Source organism: Garra rufa, chromosome 8 (assembly GCF_049309525.1).
Source record: "Garra rufa chromosome 8, GarRuf1.0, whole genome shotgun sequence".
NCBI classification, from domain to species: Eukaryota; Metazoa; Chordata; class Actinopteri; order Cypriniformes; family Cyprinidae; genus Garra; species Garra rufa.
In genome coordinates this window covers 50,402,034-50,423,475 of record NC_133368.1, presented here as the reverse complement: position 1 = coordinate 50,423,475, position 21,442 = coordinate 50,402,034, and the positions used below count along the sequence as shown (strand labels likewise).

The 21,442-nt window shown below is 41.2% G+C and overlaps 1 protein-coding gene across 1 annotated transcript in view; it reads right to left on the bottom strand.

Moving 5' to 3' along the window:
* The window catches only part of LOC141340244 (NACHT, LRR and PYD domains-containing protein 3-like), a 46,060-nt gene that overhangs the window by 3,411 nt on the left and 21,207 nt on the right, over positions 1 to 21,442 (bottom strand). Inside the window, exons 4-7 of the mRNA XM_073845168.1 lie at positions 16,578 to 16,691; positions 14,683 to 16,479; positions 3,465 to 3,635; positions 123 to 296 (exon numbers count right to left, since the gene is read on the bottom strand). Of these exons, the coding sequence (XP_073701269.1) occupies positions 123 to 296; positions 3,465 to 3,635; positions 14,683 to 16,479; positions 16,578 to 16,691 (2,256 nt within the window). The remainder of the gene's footprint in view (positions 1 to 122; positions 297 to 3,464; positions 3,636 to 14,682; positions 16,480 to 16,577; positions 16,692 to 21,442) is intronic.

Here is a 21,442-nt window from a genome sequence, read left to right as displayed (position 1 = left end):
ATCAAGTTAACTTTATCTTCAGTCATTTATTTTACAATTAATGATTGTTTTCTTTGAATTTACACTAAAGGACACATCTTACTAAAGACAAAGGCACACGACTATCAGAGAGATGATCTTACCACAGTTTCTCCAGTTTACAGTGAGGATTCTTCAGTACAGCATAGAGACACTTTACTCCCAAATCTCCTATTTTATTCCTAGACAGACTCAGTTTTCTCAGGTGTGAGGGGTTTGATCTCAGAGCTGAAGCCAGAGCAGCACAACCTTCATCTGTGATGCCACAATTGATCAACCTGTAGAGAACAATGACACACTCTTCACTCTCTCAGATCAGATCAGTTTAGCAGTGAATTCATTATTAAAGACAAAGTACAAATCAATGAGTGACGTATCATTGGACTGAGATTTAAACGGTCAAAGAACAAAAAACATGATCATAAATTATTTAAAGCCTAATTCAAGAAAAATATAAATAAAATTTCTTTATCGCACTGTCAGTATTTTTAACCAAATTGCTGTCTTATGTAGACATTGATACAAATCTGTGTAATCATATTATTCATTACACAGCTGTAGTAAACGGGGCTCACGTCACCAATGATGCTGTGATTTTGGGTCACACGTCACTCAAGGTGCATTTGTGAGTCTATCAGATGACCAATTCCCACCTCGCTGGGTTCAGTGTATCAGTCAAAGACTGTTAATTTGGCAATAGGTCAATAAATTGAGACTTGCACCCTGGAAGGAGTTGGTCAACTGATTTATCTGAAAGTTTGGTGGTTTAGCTAGCTAGTAGAGCCTTGAATCATCAACACAATGAAAACACAATTGTAATAAAATTAATGAAATTTATTAACAATAGATATGCAAGAGTAAATACAACACTAGTGATAAACCAATAAATGAATACACACTGCTAATAGATAATAGGCAACTAAATGTGAAAGAAGATACCAAATAAAGTGTAGAAACTAACAAAATGGAATGAACGCAGAATGGCAGAATGCAATGCTGTTGAGCTGAAAGTGGCAATAAAAGAGATTTCTATGGTAATGTTGTCTATGGGAAACCCACTTAATGGCTCTGGTAGGTTTAATGATAAATAACTGCGTATTTATCTTGGAACAAACAATATAGCTATCATTTGTAATGCTGACCACAAGTAAATGTTATCTAAACAGGTTAGAAAACATAGGCTGCAGGTATAAACTAAGCCAAGGTCTTTAGGAAAGAGGTTTGGTAAGTTTATAGTTACGTTCCACTTGGTCGGGTGATCAGTCCGGTGGCAGAGACGTCTTCCACTGGTGATGCAGGTTGCGTACAGTGGGGAGGGCACAGAGTTGCGTTCCAGTAGCCGTCGATGTGCTGACCTGGAGGATGCTGAACTTCTGTTGTGCCGAGGTGGTCCTTAGAGCATGGACCAGGCAGCTGGGTCAGATGGATTCTCACAGGGTCCTTTGCAGCAGGGCTGCGTCGTTGAGGATCTGTGTGTTCAAGGCAGTGTCTGCTAATGTGGAGGTCCTTTGCGGACTGGGCTGCGCTGCTTTCGGAGTGGCAGGAGTCAGACGGGGTCCGTCACTGCTGGGTCCTTTGCAACTGAAGGGCAGCCGAATTCAGTATAGAAGGTTTACTCAAGATCTGAGTGGAACCTTAGCTGTCTTGAAGTCTCTTTCCTCGTCAGGCCAGAAACTCAGGACCTTGTATCTGCTAATGTCTTAACCTTGCGGGGTTCAGACTCAGAACGGTGTAGCTGTTAATGTCTCTTCCCTTACGGGACTTAGACGCAGTACAAGGAGTGTCTTTTCGGAGGCTACCTTTATCTCTTTCTGATGAGGAAGAGATTGGAATCTAGCGCCTCTCCATTCCAGGAATGTGATTGGCCACTTGTGTCTGAGGTGGCCATGGTGTTACCCGCCCTAGTGTGGAACTCATTTGCATATAGTAGAGTACAAAGTTAGACAGTGTCTTTTACAATTTACCCAATGCAACATTTCTTTACCAAACCTCTTTCAAATTGTTACCCACATTATGAGGAGCAAAAAGAGTCCAAACATGATAGAAAACTGTTGAACAATCACTTATTCATATCATAATATGTTAATACGCCTGCTCCTGTGAACTGTTAGGTTAACAGTCAATGGCCATCAACATACACTGTACTTTATCAAAGGGTGAAGTGAATCTGTTGCAGTTTACATCAATTTAAGGTCTCCAAACATATGTATGAATGGATTTGGATGGATCTTTGTGGCCTTCTTTGTTTCGGCCACTGCTGTTGCATCCTGAAGGAATTTTTATGGCAGTCATTCCCAAACCTTAGGATTGGAGAGGGTCAATCCGTAGTCCAATGAGAAGTCCTCTCTTAGGTGGTCGTGGTTGCAGAAGGTCTCCCTTCCTGTTCTGTTAGAGGTGTCTGGTAGTTGTCTTGGCATCTTATCTGATGTTTCTGAACATTTGTTTATGTTCCTCAACCAAGATCCAATCACAGTGTGGCGCATCTCCCTCCACCCTGGCAGATAGAGAAGGGGGCCTGCCATAAACTGATCCTTGGAATGCCATTTCGACCGTTGTTCACTACACAGCTGAGCTTTATACTGTTATTTTGATCTGTATTAATATGTATGGAGTAGTGTGTGTGTGTGGGGGGGGGGGAGGTGATTCTCTTCCATCACTCATGGATAGCAAAACCTGACATCACCTACATATTACTTACACTTACTGTAAATTGTGGCAGATAGCACTTACATCTCAATGAATTGCAGTGATTTACAAAACAATATGTAATAACATTACTATATGATTCTCTTCATTACAAACAGATGCTGCCATAGTGTCCTTACTTGTGTCTATTCCTAAAGCCACCCCTACACATGCTCCTAATGACACTAAAGCTGCTGATCAGTAAAGGTGTTCTTAAAGGTGCAGGAAGTGAGTCATGCTTTTAAGTTTGGGAACAATATGAGCTTCATGTGGTTGACTCACCAACCCATCTGATCAATGGAGGACACCACATATAAATTGAATTATATACACGCTAGACATTTTATTTCGAGCTAATATACAATGGAATAAATGAGAACAATGCAAATTTGTATTCGGGTTGGTTGCCTTAAAAGCCCACTGTCCTTACTCTCCCACTTTTCTGACTGGTTTCTTTAGTAATTTTATCTGCTAACAGTCAAGCTTTTGCTAACAAGACCTGCTATAAGCACTTCAATCCATTTATAGGTTTTGCTAATGAAAAACAATTGTTTAACATGAATACAGAAGTCCACACATGTACAAAAAAAAAAAGTCACACAATGTTTTTCTTTTTGTTTCTGTGCACCTTGATTGACTCATCCAATCAGTAGCAAGTATTCCTTTTACAAACAACTGACTTGTCTGACTTCTTATTGTGTCTTATTGTGGTTTGTTTTTCACTTTACAAATACTTCACAGTGTGTCATATATAATCTTACCACAGTAGCTCCAGTTTACAGAGAGGATTTTGTAGTACATCAGAGAGCAGATTCACTGAATCTCCTAGTTTATTCAGAGACAGATTCAGTTCTCTCAGGTGTGAGGGGTTTGATCTCAGAGCTGAAGCCAGAGCAGCAAATCCTTCATCTGTGACGCCACAATCCCTTAAACTGTAGAGAACAATGACAGATCTGTTTAGCTGCAAATCCATTTAAAAAAAAATGAAGTACAAACACAAATCTTAAAATACAAATAAATATATTTGATGGATCATTGGACTAAAATGTCAAAGAAACATGAGCCTCATTTAAGATAGATAGATTATTACCTTGTTGCACAATGTCAGTGGTTTAAAGGGGTCATGAACTGAGAAACCCAAATTCCCTTGATCTTTTGACATTTTACTATAAAAACATCCTGTAAGTTTCAGAACTCAACCCTTTGTCTTTAGTCTAAAACAGCTCATACTAAAGTCAGTCTGCAAAAGATCCAGACCGTGTCAGTAAGAAATTTGATGTTCTGTTCACTTCCTTTTACCGCAGATTTGTTTACAAACAAGGTACAATGTGACGTGCGATTTTTTAAAAGATTGAAACTAAAAGACAACGTTAAGCCAACTATGTTGGATCCGATGTGGCACCACATAAGTGTGAGTAACTTTTTTTTTTGTGATTGTTTATTTATTGAAAAACAAAGCCAGCATATATGTCACGGTGAGAAATGAGGTCAGGGTCCAAATGCAGGGAAGGTGAAATATTTATTTAAACAACAAACAAACCAACAAAACAAAAGGCCAACACGGCACAACCAGACACGACAAGGCAGGAAAGAACTGAATTACAAACAGAATACAAGACATCCGAAAACAATACAATCAGACAGAATGCAGGGAGAGGGAAGACTTAAATAGTCCGAAGTAATGGGGAACAACTGAGGGTGTGACGAGTGACAGGTGTGCACAATTTAGAGGAGTGGGGTGCGGGAGGAAGGGAGACGGCGAGATCAAGTGGAGGAGGGAAAAGCCGCAGCCCAGAGTCATAACAGAACCCCTCCTCTACGGAACGGATTCCAGACGTTCCATAAAGTCTGGAGGGAGGTGGAACGGGGGAATGGTGAAAACAGGGGGAGGGGATGGTGGGCCAGGACCATGTAGCGGCGTGACAGAAAGTGAAACTGTGTCCCGACCGGACTCAGGAAGTGCAGCTTGACCGGACTCAAGAAGTGCAGCTTGACTGGACTCAGGAACCATTTCATCACTCGCTGCCATCCTGTGAACGCCAGAGGAACGTGAGCGGACACCGCCGCCAGAGGAACGTGAGCGGACGCCGCCGCCAGAGAAACGTGATCGGGCACCGCCGCCAGAGGAACGTGATCGGGCACCGCCGCCAGAGGAACGTGAGCGGGCACCGCCGCCAGAGAAACGTGATCGGGCACCGCCGCCAGAGGAACGTGATCGGGCACCGCCGCCAGAGGAACGTGAGCGGACGCCGCCGCCAGAGGAACGTGAGCGGACGCCGCCGCCAGAGAAACGTGATCGGGCACCGCCGCCAGAGGAACGTGAGCGGGCACCGCCGCCAGAGAAACGTGATCGGGCACCGCCGCCAGAGGAACGTGAGCGGGCACCGCCGCCAGAGGAACGTACACCGCCGCCAGAAGAACGTGAGCGGGCACCGCCGCCAGAGGAACGTGAGCGGGCCCCGCCGCCAGAGGAACGTGAGCGGGCACCACCGCCAGAGGAACGTGAGCGGACATCGCCGCCAGAGGAACGTGAGCGGACATCGCCGCCAGAGGAACATGAGCGGACATACGTGAGCGGGCACCTCCGCCAGAGGAACGTGAGCGGACATCGCCGCCAGAGGAACGTCAGCGGGCACCGCCGCCAGAGGAACGTGAGTGGACATCGCCGCCAGAGGAACGTCAGCGGGCACCGCCGCCAGAGGAACGTGAGCGGGCACCGCCGCCAGAGGAACGTGAGCGGACATTGCCGCCAGAGGAACATGAGCGGACATACGTGAGCGGGCACCGCCGCCAGAGGAACGTGAGCGGGCACCGCCGCCAGAGGAACGTGAGCGGGCACCGCCGCCAGAGGAACGTGAGCGGGCACCGCCGCCAGAGGAACGCGAGCGGACATCGCCGCCAGAGGAACGTAAGCAGGTTCCGCAGCCAACTCCACCCTGAGGAACGCCGCCAGAGGAACGTGAGCGGACATCGCCGCCAGAGGAACATCAGCGGGCACCGCCGCCAGAGGAACGCGAGCGGGCACCGCCGCCAGAGGAACGTGAGCGGACATCGCCGCCAGAGGAACATGAGCGGACATACGTGAGCGGGCACCGCCGCCAGAGGAACGTGAGCGGGCACCGCCGCCAGAGGAACGTGAGCGGGCACCGCCACCAGAGGAACGTGAGCGGACATCGCCGCCAGAGGAACGTGAGCGGGCACCGCCGCCAGAGGAACGTAAGCGGGTACCGCCGCCAGAGGAACGCGAGCGGACATCGCCGCCAGAGGAACGTGAGCGGGCACCGCCGCCAGAGGAACGTGAGCGGGCACCGCCGCCAGAGGAACGCAAGCGGACATCGCCGCCAGAGGAACGTAAGCAGGTTCCGCAGCCAACTCCACCCTGAAGGCCGAGCCCCTCAAGTACAGAGCCCGATTGACATACTGCTCCAGTGACTCCTCGGGGAGCCAGTATGGCATAATGGACTTGAAGGGCTCAGCTAGACCTCCCCAAAAAAAAAAACAAGAGGCAGGTCTTCTCGGTGGTCGACTGCCCCACCACGCCAATGAAGTCCCTGGCATAATCCTCTATACTCCGGTCTCCCTGGCGGATGTTCAACAACCTCCCTGCTGGACCCATTCTGGCTGGTTGTATTCTGTCGCGGTGAGAGACTTGGCTGCAGTTAGTGCTGTGTGAAATACTCTACGCTGATAAGCGTTCAAATTAATATCAGAACCATCATTCAGCAAACAATATTGGGATGTTTAACAGTAGCCCTCTCACATATTTCTGTAACAATTAGAAAAACCTCATCCCAAAGTTTACTAATGAGCGGACACTCAAAGAACATGTGCATATAAGTCCCCACAGTATTTGTTTTACATAATGTACAAAAAGGGAGTAGGCAAGCGCTTCATTCTATGTAACACATACGGAGTTGCATAGGCCTTGTGAATCAATTTAAAGTGTATGGGCAGGATTTTTGGATATTCTTGGAATACTTTCCCATATCTAGTCCCAGTTAGGTTTATAGGGAGCCAGTTCCTTTTCCCATATTGTAGTGATGGGAAATGCACCGGAGCCGTGATTAAGCAGAATGTTATAAATGAATGACACTGCTCCATGTGTCTGAGAAAAAAAAAAAATCACACAGTCCATGAGTGGATGAGCATCCAGGTTGCAGTTCCACAGTACTCCATATGCTCGCATTGCACTTCTCAACCTCTAGTACAAAAAGTAGGAATGTCCAGGAAGATTATAACATTCTTTCAAGTCCTGAAAGGACCTTAGGCCCTAATCATTAAGAATGTCACCCAAAACAAATACACCTTGATCAGACCACAGCTTGAAAACAAAGGGCTTTTTCTCAGATTGAATATTATGATTATTCTAAATTGGAGACTCTTTTGTAAATTTGCTAGAACATCCCATAAATTTGCAGACATCGTATCAGATTTTAAGCGAGTTATTCACAATTTGATTATCAAATTTTAAAGCTTTCTTAGATAAACCAGTAAATAACATATCTTGTAGTCTATGTGGAACTACAGCAGATGCTTCTGTTACACTAAGCAATATCAAAGTTTACCTCCAACCAGGTCTTAAAAAAGCTTAGCCGACATGCCCAGAAATATAGTTGAAAATTAGGGAATGCCAAACCTCCTTTGGAAGGACTTCTCTGTAATGTTTTAAGTTTAATTCTTGGGCATTTGTTGTTCCAAATAAATTTAGTAATAATGGAGTTAATTTCTTTAAAAAAAAAAAAAAAACCTTTATAGGGAGAAAGAAGAATCATGGAAAATAAAAACAAAAGTCTAGGAAGCACATTTATTTTAATGATTGCGATCCTACCTTGCAAAGAAAGCAACAGCACATCCCATCTCTCTAGATCTCATCTAATATTATTGATTAAGGAACTATAATTTTTCTTGACCACAGCCTGGAGTGAGGGAAGGACCTGAATTCCTAAATATGTGAATTCCTTACTGACTGCCCACATGGAAAGAACCTATATGAGGATATATGCGCATATATGAAACCTATATGCAGTATATATGCACATATATGATAATATATATGCGTATATATGCCACATATAGGCAAAATTGAGGTGCATATATGTGCATATATGTACGCATATATGTACACATATATAAAATTGGCCGTTTTCCTATATTATATGTACATATATGCACATATATGCGCATATATGTACATATAATATAGGAAAACGGCCAATTTTATATGTCACATACATTAAAAACCTATATGAAAACCTATATTAAAATATATTTAGTTAGAACTGTTAGATAAATACAGCAAAATGTTGTCAGCAAAAAGAGAAATATGGTTTTTGAAATTGTCTATAGTGATAGGGGAAATTACATGGTCCTGACGAATTGCCTGTGCTAGAGGCTCTAACGAGAGGGCAAACAACAAAAGTGAAAATGGGCAGCCCTGTCTTGTACCTCTGCCCAGCGGAAAAGCACTTGAGCAACTCAGCCCTGTTGACACCTGGCCAAAGAATTGGTTTGTTCCTGATTTTATACATATGGTACGAACTCTCTATACTAAGACACTTTAAAACTGACCAGAGATAAGTCCACTCGACCCGATCAAAGGCTTTCTCTGCACCTAGCGAGAGAATGGCACGTTGATTGTTAGTCAGACTGGGTGAATCTATAATATTCAGAAGACGTCGAACATTATCCATAGCACAGCGTCCCTTAAAATAGCCTGTTTGATCATACGAGATTAAAGAACCAGCATCTTGATCTAAACGATGGGCTAAAACTTTATCATAAACCTTAGTGTTAGTGCAAATTAATCAAATCGGCCTATAGCTAGATCAACAGAGAGGATTCTTCCCTTTTTTTTAAATCAGAGAAATAAGGGCAGTGTTATGATCTCCGTGAAAACAGCCTGTGTTTATGGCTAAATTTAAAGAGTCAAGAAGGGGTGGTCCAAGCAAATCCCATAACACCAAATACAACTCTGGGTGTGAACCATCCAAGCCGGGGGCCTTACACTTATTCAATGACTGTAGAGCCATTTTTAATTCACTTAACTCAATTGGAGAATCAAGAAAATTATGATGCTCGTCACTTAGGTGAGGGAGATTTAATTTTGATATAATTCAGTTTACTGTTGTTCATCCAAACCTACCTCAGAACTGTAAAAAAGTTCATAAAAGTTCTTAAATATAGCATTCACTTCGTCCGGGGCTGTATGAAGGTCACCCATATTATCCTTAATTGCTGTTATTGAGGACATAGCATCATTATACAGTACAGACCAAAAGTTTGGACACACCTTCTCATTCAAAGAGTTTTCTTTATTTTCATGAAACTTTGCTGGAAGTATGGCCTGGGTCTCTACACATGAACTCAAACATTGAGAACATTGTTTGTGTACACAGAGTTTACTAAAAAGAAAGGTTTTGAACAACTCACTTTCACTGTTTGAGTTTCCTCTCGCAGCCGCCTTGCCAGTCAAGAAGTGTAGATCTCCGAATGCGAATTATAGTTACCATTAGGTAAAAAACATTGAATAATACTTTTTATGTATGAGACTACCTCTTGAAGCTCATCAAGAGAATGCCAAGAGTGTGCAAAGCAGTAATCAAAGCAAAAGGTGGCTACTTTGAAGAACCTAGAATATGACATATTTTCAGTTGTTTCACACTTTTTTGTTATGTATATATAATTCCACGCGTTAATTCATAGTTTTGATGCCTTCAGTGTGAATCTACAATTTTCATAGTCATGAAAATAAAGAAAACTCTTTGAATGAGAGGGTGTGTCAAAACTTTTGGTCTGTACTGTATTTCAGCCTTAGAGCCAACAATTTAGTGGGCCAATCTCCATTAAAATAGTAATTTTGTTTAGTGCGATGGATCAAAAAGTCTGCCCTTTTTAGTAAAATTGCCTTGTAGTCCGATCTTAAATCCTACTCTTCTGTTCTGTAAAAGTTTTTTTCAAATCATTCTCCAGTACTTTGATCTCATCCTCAAGACGATTTAATTCTTTTACTTTAGATTTATTATCATACGAAACAAAAGAAACACAATTTCCTCTTAGAAAACATTTAATTGTTTCCCATAAAATCTGTGGATTAGCAGCTGAACTAGAGTTCTCTGAGAGGAACATAGTCAAACTGGCACGTAATTGTTTAATACAATTGTCATTTGACAGCAGAATTGTATTAAAACGCCATCTTTTTAATCTTATGGTTCTAACAGAAGACAAATTACAGACTACCGCAAAATGATCCGAAATCAACATAGGAAGAATACTAATACCGTTTACACACTGAATAAGACATTTTGATGTTAAAATCTAATCTATCCTCGTAAAAGTTTTTTGTCGAGAAGAATAAAAAGTACAGTTTTCATTCTTCATCCTCCAAATATCGCAAAAGTCGTTATCCACGATTAGAAGCATTAGTATGAGATGAGGAGGCTATGATTTTGAAATGCCTGTTCTGAAAACGAGTAACATCCGCGGCTTTAAGATGGGATACTTGAATAAGAGCTATGTCGGCTCGTTTACGATGTAAATAATCTAAACATTTTGTTCTCTTTAAATGGGAGTTCAAACAATTGACATTCCACGTTATCACATTAAAGTCCTTCATCCTAACGGTACAACAGTAAATAAACACCTAATACCATAGTTACCATACATGTGACTATAAACGCCACCATACATGTTAATGTAAATGCCACCCCACAGAAACAGTATTTCCAGTATGTCAGTATTTCCTGGTATTTCCAACAAAGAACTGATCCAACAAACCAAAAAAACAAAAGAACATAATACAAATGGCAGCCTTTAGAGAGATAAAACTCACTCTCCCACCTGCCTGGAAAGTAGAAGTATTCAAGGCCATGCAATCAAACTATGAAGCAAAACCCAGATATCACCGTCCTGCTTATCCAAATGTCCATGACGAAAATATAGAAACTTCAGTCCCTACTAAAACATAACGAAGGATCAAAAGGGCCGAGTTTAGTCGTTGGCGATTTGCATCGTGGGAGTTGATTCCATCCGAGTATCAGCATCTAGCAATGAGATCAACTTCTCGAGATCTCCTCGGGTCTTGAAAAGAATCTGCTCGTGACCATTTATCACATTAACTACAGCTGGATATAAGAACGACTCGATACCAAGCTGTTGAGGGCGTTACCTTCTCTCTGACATAGCTTTTCTTTTTTGACACGTACCCTTACTGAAATCAGGGGAAAACCTCAACTTGGCCCCTTTATAGCTCAGGGATGGTGAATTTCTGGCTTATTTCAGGATTGCTTGTCGTTCGTTATAACGGAGAAGCTTAAAGATCATGGTGTGTGCTTTTTTTGCTAGTGGAATCTTCGTTCGCATACAGGCAATGCACGTGTTCAATTTTAATCACCTTCCCTTGTAAGACTGGTAACAACTTAGGGAGTTGGGTCTGCAAAAATTGGGTTGCGTTGCCAACTTCAGCACCTTCAGGTAGACCCACCAACCTTAGATTGTTTTGTCTGGACTTGTCTTCATACAGCCATAGCTTTTCCTGCAGCTCTTCCAAGCGAGACATGCACGAATCCTTTTTGATATCACGCACCGTAGATTGCATGTAGTCAAATCTGTCACCGAAGGCTTTGACACCCTTTTCTAAGGAATCAAGTCGCGTAGATATCACCGAAATTTCCTTGCGAATAGTCGCCGACATGCTTAGCTTAATGCCGCTCAATTGCTTCTCTAACATCCAAGCAATTGTGTCTTGAAGACGTTCGTCGTCTTTAGGCCGTTTTTTGGAAGGGGAATGCTGCAATTCTCGTTTGCATGCCATCTCAGACGACTCTTGAACAAAAGGACGCCAAAAAGCTCAACCTAACTCTTAGCAGGGGTAATTTAAAAGGAAAAAGGACATCTGAAGCAGAGCGCCGAAACACTAGGCAGCTGTCATCGCCCGCCGTGCATGCGCATCGAGTAACTATTTTTATTAGGTGATCACTATTGCTTTCTCTCTTCTTACAGATCATTTGATATGAATTGAGCCAAATCACAACAGTGGGCGTTTTCTTCCAAGTCTACAATCCTCCATGCCTATTCAAACAGGGTGTACTGATGAGGGGGTTTAAAAACGGGTAAAAAAAATTTGCTTATTACTTCTAAATTCATTTTTGATATAACAATCTTGACAACAATATGAGTGGACCTTAGAGAACAGTAGAAAATAAAAAAACAGAGGCAGTTCATGATCACTTTAAAAATTACAATTACTTAAATTCTTTTTTTTTTTGCAAAAACATTTAATTATTGACAATAATTATTTATTCTAATTGCACTTGTCTGTCTCTGAATCTTACAGTGTCACTGATTTGATACAAAACATCAAAATACTGACCACTAAACTCTGGACAACATCTGTAGCACTGAAGATTTCTGAACTTTTACCTCCGATATTCTTAATGTTTTAAAAGTGAAGTGATTGTTCTCAGTCACTATGTTGACACGCGGATGAATAATGCGATTTTTGCAATAATCAGGACTTAACCGCATTATGATGTTTATATGTGAAAAGCAAAGCTCTTTACTCCCGTTTACATGCAATTTCCTTTATTCTTATTAATCAGCAAGAATTGTGGTTAATTTTTTATTGCCATTATTCACATACCCCACTGCACAGCACAAATGATGGACTCAGAAAGAGCAGATGTATTACTGGCCGCTGTTTTATTTACGTCTTCTGCAAAACACTGTGTATGGTTGTATTCCAAGCTTTTTCGACGCTATAGAAACATAATGAAATTCATTTGATGTAAATGTCCTCAGCATGCATGTTTCGAGCACATCTAAACGGTGAACCTAGATCTCAATGTAGTGGAATAAAAACAATTTTTTTAAAACAGATTTTCTCTACTGCACCTTACAGAGAGGCAAGACAGTGTTGTCCAAACAGCACTGAACTCCTGAGGTAATTTTATGTTATGTTACTCTGTTTGCTGTGCAATGTATGTTTGCTTTTCTACAATGTCACCTGCTATTTCAAATGCACAACCCTTTAAATATGGATGAGGTTTGATTAGCTGTCAGTGTTTTATCATTCATCAGCTGTATTTAAAAAAAAAAAAGTGATCCCAACGATATAATTGCCCTTTGTTATCGCTATAGTTGTGGTGCGAACGATTTTAAGAACGTTATCTTTATAGTTATAGTTCTTGGTGTGAACGGTCCTTTAGCATAATGAGAAATATATTGATGTATTCTCCTGAGTTTGCTAGGGCTGTCCCCGAATAGTCGAAGATTCGATGCATCGATATGCGGAGCCTGATTCGACCACCGATCTTACAGTCGAATCTTCGCGGGTGAAACGAGCATGCTACCATTTTGGCAATATGGGGGTGCTCAATGTCTAATTGCACACAGAACTACTGGTTTTGTACTGTTATATTAAGTTATATACAGCCTTTGATTATGATAATGCAGTAAAAACAAAAGTGAAAAGAAAGAAGCGTTCAATAAATATTTTAACGTGTTTGTGAATAAATCTAACCACCCCTGTGACAGATTTAATTTTCACTTGCCCTGATGAGATGCGGACCATCTTGACGGCAGGGATTAGGCGGCGATCACACCGAACGCGTTTTTGCAATTGGAGGCGCCTCTTTTGAATGGCTTTCTGTTGGCAGTGAGCGTTCTGCGCTCTGTTTATGCGCCCCCCGCGCCTCGCGTTTTTGCAGGAGCGCTCTGAGCGCCTGAAGTTGAAAAAAAAATCAACTCTGAGCGGAAAAACGCCCAACGTCATTCGCGTTCTTTTCCATTGTCCAATCGAATGAATGGAGAGGCGGGTCTTCTGTTGTGATGGCGAAAGTTTACCGTTGCTTAAAAAGTCCGGAGACTGCAAGAAATGGAGGAGAAACCTTTGGTGTCTACCGTGGGTAACCAGGAGCTGTATTATTTAGGGTTTCTGCTAATATGACAGTTTACTTAACAGCAAAAAAACTAAGATTTTAGAGCGTTCGCGCTATGATCCTTTGATTTGACTGACAGGACAGCTGTTTCGGTCGTTGCTTAGCAAAAAAGGCAGTGCTGTGCGCCTCGCGTTTTTAGAACTAAAAGACGCGTTCTGTGTTTTTATTTAAACCTAAATAAGTTCGTCTGTCAGTTGGCAGGCAGTTTTGGTCGCTTTTATAAAAGTTGTTGCTGTGTGCAGTGTGTAAAATAAAATAAAAACTGTTTTACCCTCCTGCTGACTATAGTGTCGTGCCCCTCCCAACCCATTCACACACACACATAAGCCTATGATTCGACTATCGGTCGACTATAGAAAGATTCGAAAATTCTGATTCGACTATGAAAATTCATAGTCGGGGACAGCCCTAGAGTTTGCATAGGTTTACAAATGATTTACCTTACAAAACGGATGAAATTGCACACGTTGTGTTCCCAGATGAACATTATAATAAACCCAAACTCCCAACAACATGCAGAGATGGAGTTTGAGACGCTCCACACATGTAAATGATGACAGTTCCTGTGAACGGAGCTGCTGTGAGATGCATGTACATAACCTACACGCATGTACATAACTGACACACATATATAACAAAATAAAAAAACCTTGTATCGCATATATTTATTTAACTAAATCATATCGTTTATGCTTAATTATGATTTTTAAGTGGGTTTAATATATAATGCAGCCTTGGAAAACAGTCTAATAGTGCATTTCATGGATGCTCATCCATGAAATGCACCACTTTTGGTATTTTGTTGGTTAGTCAACGCTTGCAAAATTAAATTGAGGATTTTTAAAATCGAATAGTTGATTAGCATTGACTAGTTTCAACAACCCTCCTGTATTTTCCATTAAAATCAGCGTACAACACCTATGCTAATACAATTATGCTTGCTGTTCAGATCCAAGTATTGCATTTACATGAGGTAAAGTTTAAATCGCAATATTGCCAAAACCTTATTATAATTGCATTAAGTGGATGTATGAGTGATACTTACTGAACTGATCTGGATTCTTTAATCACAGGCAGCAGCTTCTGAAGAACTTCCATATTTTCAGCATTATTCTTTTCTTCAACAAATTTGTCAAGATGAAACTCATTCAGTTCCTCTTCTGATGTCAACAACACAAAAACTAAAGCTGACCACTGAGATGAAGAGAGTTTGGCTTTCTTTATTTTTCCTGAATTCAGATATCGTTGTATTTCCTCCACTAGTGAATGATCACCCAGTTCATTCAGACAGTGGAACAGATTGATGGATTTCTCTGAAGAGTCAATGGTCCTGATCTTCATCTTGATGTACTCAACTGTTTCCTCATTGCTGTCAGAGCTGCTTTTTTTCAGTGTCATTATCTGTTGTAGGAGAATCTGATGAGACTCCACTGACAAACCCAGAAGGAACCGCAAGAAAAGATCTAGATGTCCATTTTTACTCTGTAGAGCCTCATCCACAGCCCTCTGATGCAGCTCAGATAATAAAACATGTTCTGATGAACTGAGCTGAAACAAGTCCTTCACTTTAGACCACAAACTCAGTTTCATGAGGGGCTCAAATACATTTCTGTTGTTTATACAGGAGAGGTGCACATATAGAGCTGCTAGATGCTCCTGAATGCTCAGATGAACAAAGCAGAAGACTTTCCCCTGATACAAGCCCAACTCCTGTCTGAAGATCTGAGTGCACAATCCTGAGTACACTGATGCTTCTGTCACATCAATGCCACACTCTCTCAGGTCTTCCTCATAGAAGATCAGGTTGCCTTTCACAAGCTGCTGAAAAGCCAGTTTCCCCAGTTTGAGGATCATGTCTTCATCTGTCACCTTCTTCTCATAGTCCTTCTCATGTTTGACGTTGGTCTGAAGGATCAGGAAGTGTGTGTACATTTGAGTGAGAGTCTTGGGAATTTTCCACTCTGCTTGACTCAACATCTTCTCTAGAACAGCGGCTGAGATCCAGCAGAACACTGGGATGTGGCACATGATGTAGAGGCTCCTGGATGACTTCAGGTGTGAGATGATCCTGTCGGCCAGACTCTGATCACTGATTCTCTTCCTGAAGTATTCCTCTTTCTGTGGCTCATTGAATCCTCGTACCTCTGTCACTCGATGGACACACTCAGAGGGGATGAGATCAGCTGCTGCTGGTCTGGAGGTGATCCAGATGAGAGCAGAGGGAAGCAGATTACCCACAATGAGGTTCATCAGCAGCACATCCACTGAGGCTGATTTACTTATATCACACAACCTTACAACGCTCTTAAAATTCAGAGACAGACGACACTCATCCAGACCATCAAAGATGAACAACACTTTATATTCATCACTGGATATTTTTATTTCTTTAGTTTCAGGGAAAAAAACATGAAGAAGATCTGAAAGACTGAGTGTTTTGTGCTTCATCAAGTTGATTTCTCTGAAAGGAAGTGGAAATATGAGCTGGACGTCCTGATTCTCTTTCTCTTCAGCCCAGTCCAGGATGAACTTCTGCACAGAGACAGTTTTTCCAATGCCAGCGACTCCCTTTGTCAGCACAGTTCTGATGGCTTTGTCTTGTCCAGGTAAAGGTCTAAAGATGTCATTGCATTTGATGGCTGTGTCCTCTGTTGCTGCTCTCCTGGATTGTGTCTCAATCTGTCTCACCTCATTACTGATCTCTCCACTCTCACTCTCTGTGATGTAGAGCTCTGTGTAGATCTCATTCAGGAGTGTTGGGTTTCCCTGCGTCGCTGTTCCCTCATACAGACGACCAAACTTCTTCATTAAATTTGATCTAAACCAGTTGAGAACTTCATTCCTGTAAAATTAAAATACATTATTAAATAAGCAAATGAGCACAGTGTCTTTTATGTATGCTGTATCATAATCAAATAATATTTTACAGAAATATTAGACCTGAGATCAGTCTTTGTATCTTCACTCTTATAATCTAATGGATGATTCATAGATGTGTCACTCCTCATAGACACACAGCTGAACTCTGGTTTTGATGTCTTCTGCTGAACTAAACTGTAACAAAGAGGTTGAAGTGAATAATTTTGAATTACTAATATTTAAACAAATCACTTTAAAAAGCACTTAAGGATCATTTCACTTACACTATTTTCAGTGTTTGCCCAGCCATTATATTAAGGGCATCATAAAAATGGAATTTACTATAGCACAAAATGCCACGGAATTTGACGATTTTTGGATGAGTAAATCAAAAGTTGGTCTGTAACTTAATTTGAATCGCCATATGGACTAGTGTATGTGAATACTGAAACGTAAAAGATGGTTTAAATATCAATCCTGCATGTTCCACTTGCCTCTGTATTTATGAATGGTGTCAATTAGCTGAGCAGGTACAAATGTATCCGCACCTGTACGATTGCTCGCGGACTTTAAAGATTCTGAGAAAGCATTTAAATTCTAGAAAGACGACAAAGCATTTGTTATTCAAAGTTAGTGTTATGCAAAGAGTTATGCAAAGAGAAGAAATGTCAGAGAAGTGTTCCAAAACCATGAAAAGAATGAAAGTAAAGAGTGGAGATAAGGTGGCGAGTAGCAAACATTTGTTTCAAATAAATGTTGTTATACCATAATGCTGCTGCTGTTGTTTTTTTTCAGTAAGCTAATTAAAAAGGATTTATTATAAAATAAACAAAATGCCAAAAGAACATATGTAGGGGTGAAATTATTTCCTCATGAAACCAAAATATCAGGAACTCTCACAAACAGATGCCATGCAACAAAACAATAAAACTAATCTAGAGAAGAGATCTCCAAAGACAGAAAACAACACCACCCTGACTAAATTTATCTTCTAGTTCATTTACGATCCCCTTCCTCCCTCTACTCTCCCCTCCCTACCTTTCACTCTCACTCTTTTTCCTCAAAAGCAAGAATATCCTTATACCACACGTTATATTTTGTGAATATATTGTTCTTTCCCTTCATGTTTAGTATCATTCTAGAGGTCTCCGTGTGATTGGTAAAATGGTTTCACAGCAGTCACCTATATTATTATATTATTATTATATGAAATTCTCTTCACTCTGTGCGGCAGAAATCTCCAAACTCATCCTTTCTAATCATACTTGTCCACTTGATACTATTTCATCTCATTTCCTTCAAGCCAATTCGCCTGCAGTTGTACCTGCACTAACTCATACATCATTAACACATTCCTTCAGACTGGTGTCTTTCACAACATTTAGACAGGCTTGTATAACCCCACCCTGAACCCATCTCTTTTAGAGAACTACAGACCGGTTTCCCTTCCTCCTTTCATTGCAAAAACACTTGCTGGATCTGTCAGCTGCTTTTGACATGGTTAATGTAGCGAATTTAGCTCAAAAGGGAAATGTATATAAATAATTACAATTAATTTTGATTAATTACCATTATTTATATCAGCCGCCAGTAGTAACTGTAACGGGATTAAATCGCCATCAATTAATCTGTTCGTCTAGCGAACATTCAGGGTAATTTCGTATCAACCCTAAGCAATGATATTTTCTTGGCCACAGAAAAATAACATTCTTACAGTAATAATGCATTAGAGCATGTAGCTTGATCGGAAATCGTAAAGGGACATTAATTTGCAAGGCAGAATCAGAGACTAGTGTAATTTGTGCACAAGAGTTTTATTAACTGAGGCCTTGAGACGAAGAACCATACAAGTCCATATTTTTAAATTTTGAGTAATAAGATTTTTTTCATTTGGATTGTGAACATTATATTATATATTTTTATTTTACTTGAAAATAGACAACAAAAGCTTCTCAATTCTAAGGAGATAACATTTTTCAGTGTCAGTATTAAAAATCAAAAGTTATTGTGATTTATATTTCTGAAATGTGGAAGAACGGTATATGTCCAGTTAGTGTGGAATAACAGTATAACTCCAGTTCATTATATCACTTTAAACCACTAAAGATCTGATTCCTTTATCTTAGTTTTAATACAGTAACAGAAACTTCAGGTTAATATTAAGCATTTATTTCAATCTTATTGTTATTATTATTTAAAAACAGAAAATACAGTATGAACAATGTACAATACATAGACCCTCTTACAGTACAGACAATAACAATGAATTATTAACAAAAAACAATATATAAATTAATAAATAAATACAATGCAGACATACATCATAGCTAAATGTTATACAATGTATGTTTAGATAGCTCCAATAGTGCACCTTGTCGTTTTTTTAGAAAAGCTGGCGCAGCGCACCTGTGTATATACAACTTCAAACTGTTCTCGCGCTCCGCCATCTCACAATATAAATAAATATATAAACAAATAAACTCTGCTTGCCGTACTTTACACAGGACTGGCGGGAAATATGAATGAATACAGCTTTATTATATATGGTATGTGGTTTATTTTGATAGGTTAACTGTTTATGCGGTGTTTAGCGCTCCTCAGCACGTTCAGAGAGAGAGAGAGAGAGAGAGAGATCACATCACATATACGGTTCTTCCACTCACATCTTTCGGTGGATTTTTCCCTGGTTTTTGTTCTCCTCTTCGAGTCAAATATGGTTTTCCAGTATCCCTCAAAGCCTTCCTTACTCTGTCCTTCCATTTGGTCATGTCGGCTCTCTTTTTTTTTGCCGAGGTTTGCCTTTTAATGTCCGAAGCGGACATGACAGCAAGCGGCATCTCCATTCTTCTTTGTGGACATAGACGGTTTTTCCGCGTGATGCTATTTTAACGTTTAAAATGCGGGCTCTTGGTCGCGCGAAAATATCCCCAAACTGTTTCTGTATACAAAGTTCACACATACAATTAATGCCACGCGGTTATCTCATTTTTTTGTTTTTTTGGACTTATACGGTTGTTCGTCGCACACACTCAACTAATGACTAACATATAACTAATCTAAACAAACAAACAAACATATACTCACTCATACAGGGTAGGGTAGGAGGATGGTTAGAACAGTACAGGAAAAGGGCGTGAGGCTGAGCTGACCATCTAAAAGAACCATCAGTTTCTAACGCGAAGCACAGCATCAGATAGCTTACACACAACCTCTGTTTAGTGGAAGAAACGATACTTGCATTCGACCGAGAGTCTCGTGGAGCCTCTGAAGAAGTCCTGGATGGTTCCATTTGATGGCCGAAGTTGCAATTTCTCGAAACTCCAAGGTTGTTCTTGACTCTGTTGTGGTTGAGAGAGTCCTCTCTCCCGAGTGAGCGGTACTGAGGAACCGCAGGCCGCACTTCAGAGATGGGGATCCAGAGATGGCCAGGAGTGAAGAGAGAGAGATGTCCGATCGTGTACATTCTGATAAGTTCCATAGTCGAGTGAAATGAACTCCAGTGGGAGTAGTCTGTGTGGAGAGTCCACACAGCTCCATATGTTGAGGCCCCCCCTCTGGGCCTGGGCCTGTGGAGGCCCTCCCCACAGGCAGCAATCAAGTTTTTCTGAAGAACTTAGAAGAACTGGACGGAACGGTGTGTAAGCCCTTTTAACATCTGGGAAGATCACACCTCTAAAGGTGGACTTGACCAATGAGAGGGGCTGAATTCCAAGCGGGAGATTTGGAGATAATGTGAACTTTTATGACTCTTTGTCTGAAAGCAAGGCAATTTGCATGTCTGCCAGGATTGGGTGTTCATGCAACACTACTACGGATTCTTGAAACTCTAATATGTTATATGTGTATCAACATATAATATGCATCATCTTTTAGATCATCAAAATACGAATTCAGAGATACCAAACATGACCGTGTGGTTATATTACATAATATATCTATCTATAGTAACACATGCATAAAAAACATTACACCATACAAAAGACAAGGTACATAAACCACAATAATATACACGACTGGAGCATTTGTGTGTTCATTCATAGGAAGGTTTTCCTATGAATTAGGGAAGAGTCAATTTCAGTAGGCCAAATGTCTCTCCTATAGTTGCTGCATTACTTTGGATTGTAAAGCTGGTGTTATCAGATAGTTGCCCTGGCAACTGAGCCCTTAAGGCCCAGTTGTCTTAATGTTGGTTGGATTGGGGGTTGTTTCTAGAACGCCAACCTTAAGTTGGCTTGTTGGTTTTAAGGATATTTTGTTAAATGTAACACATAACTATGTCTGATTGGTCCAGACGCTACAATTCCCCCTCTTTCGAACGTTGTTGTCCGTCCAACAGACAACAGCGAGCGACGTCAAAGGTGCAGAACAATCAGGCCTGCACCTGCCACTCATGGCTGGAAGAGAGAGGTGGCTCTCTGGTGGTTGGTGCTTCAAGGAGTGGCTGTGGTGCTGTGGTCGACATTATCAGGTGTGATAATGTAGACGGTGGCAAGGTATGGGTCCTCGAGCTTGTGCAGCAGGTGTCGAGGCAGTGTCACTTGTCATCCTGACCCGAGTTGGTCTGTGTCAGGTGGTTGTTATCTAGTATCTGTGGTCCCTGCAGTCTGGAATCGCTGGTTGGACTCTCACTTGTGAGAGGGCAGGTAGTTCCAGGGTTCGCAAGGAATTGTCATAAAGATTTTGTAGTGTAAAGAAAGTTTCAGACGGACCCGGTTAGGGTGGCAGGAGGGCAGCAGGTGTCTGTTAGCCCGCTGTTTTGCTCAAACTTCATCAGGCGTCTGATGTTGGGGATGTCGACACTGACTTGAGCGGGTCTGAGTTGTGTTGGTAGGGGTTTCGCTGTTGGACCTGTGGGCCCGTTGCTCCATTCAACATTGTCTGCCTGCTCCTGGGGTGTCGACTGGTCTTACGGGATGCTTTTTCCTTTGTAGAAGTCTAATGCGGTG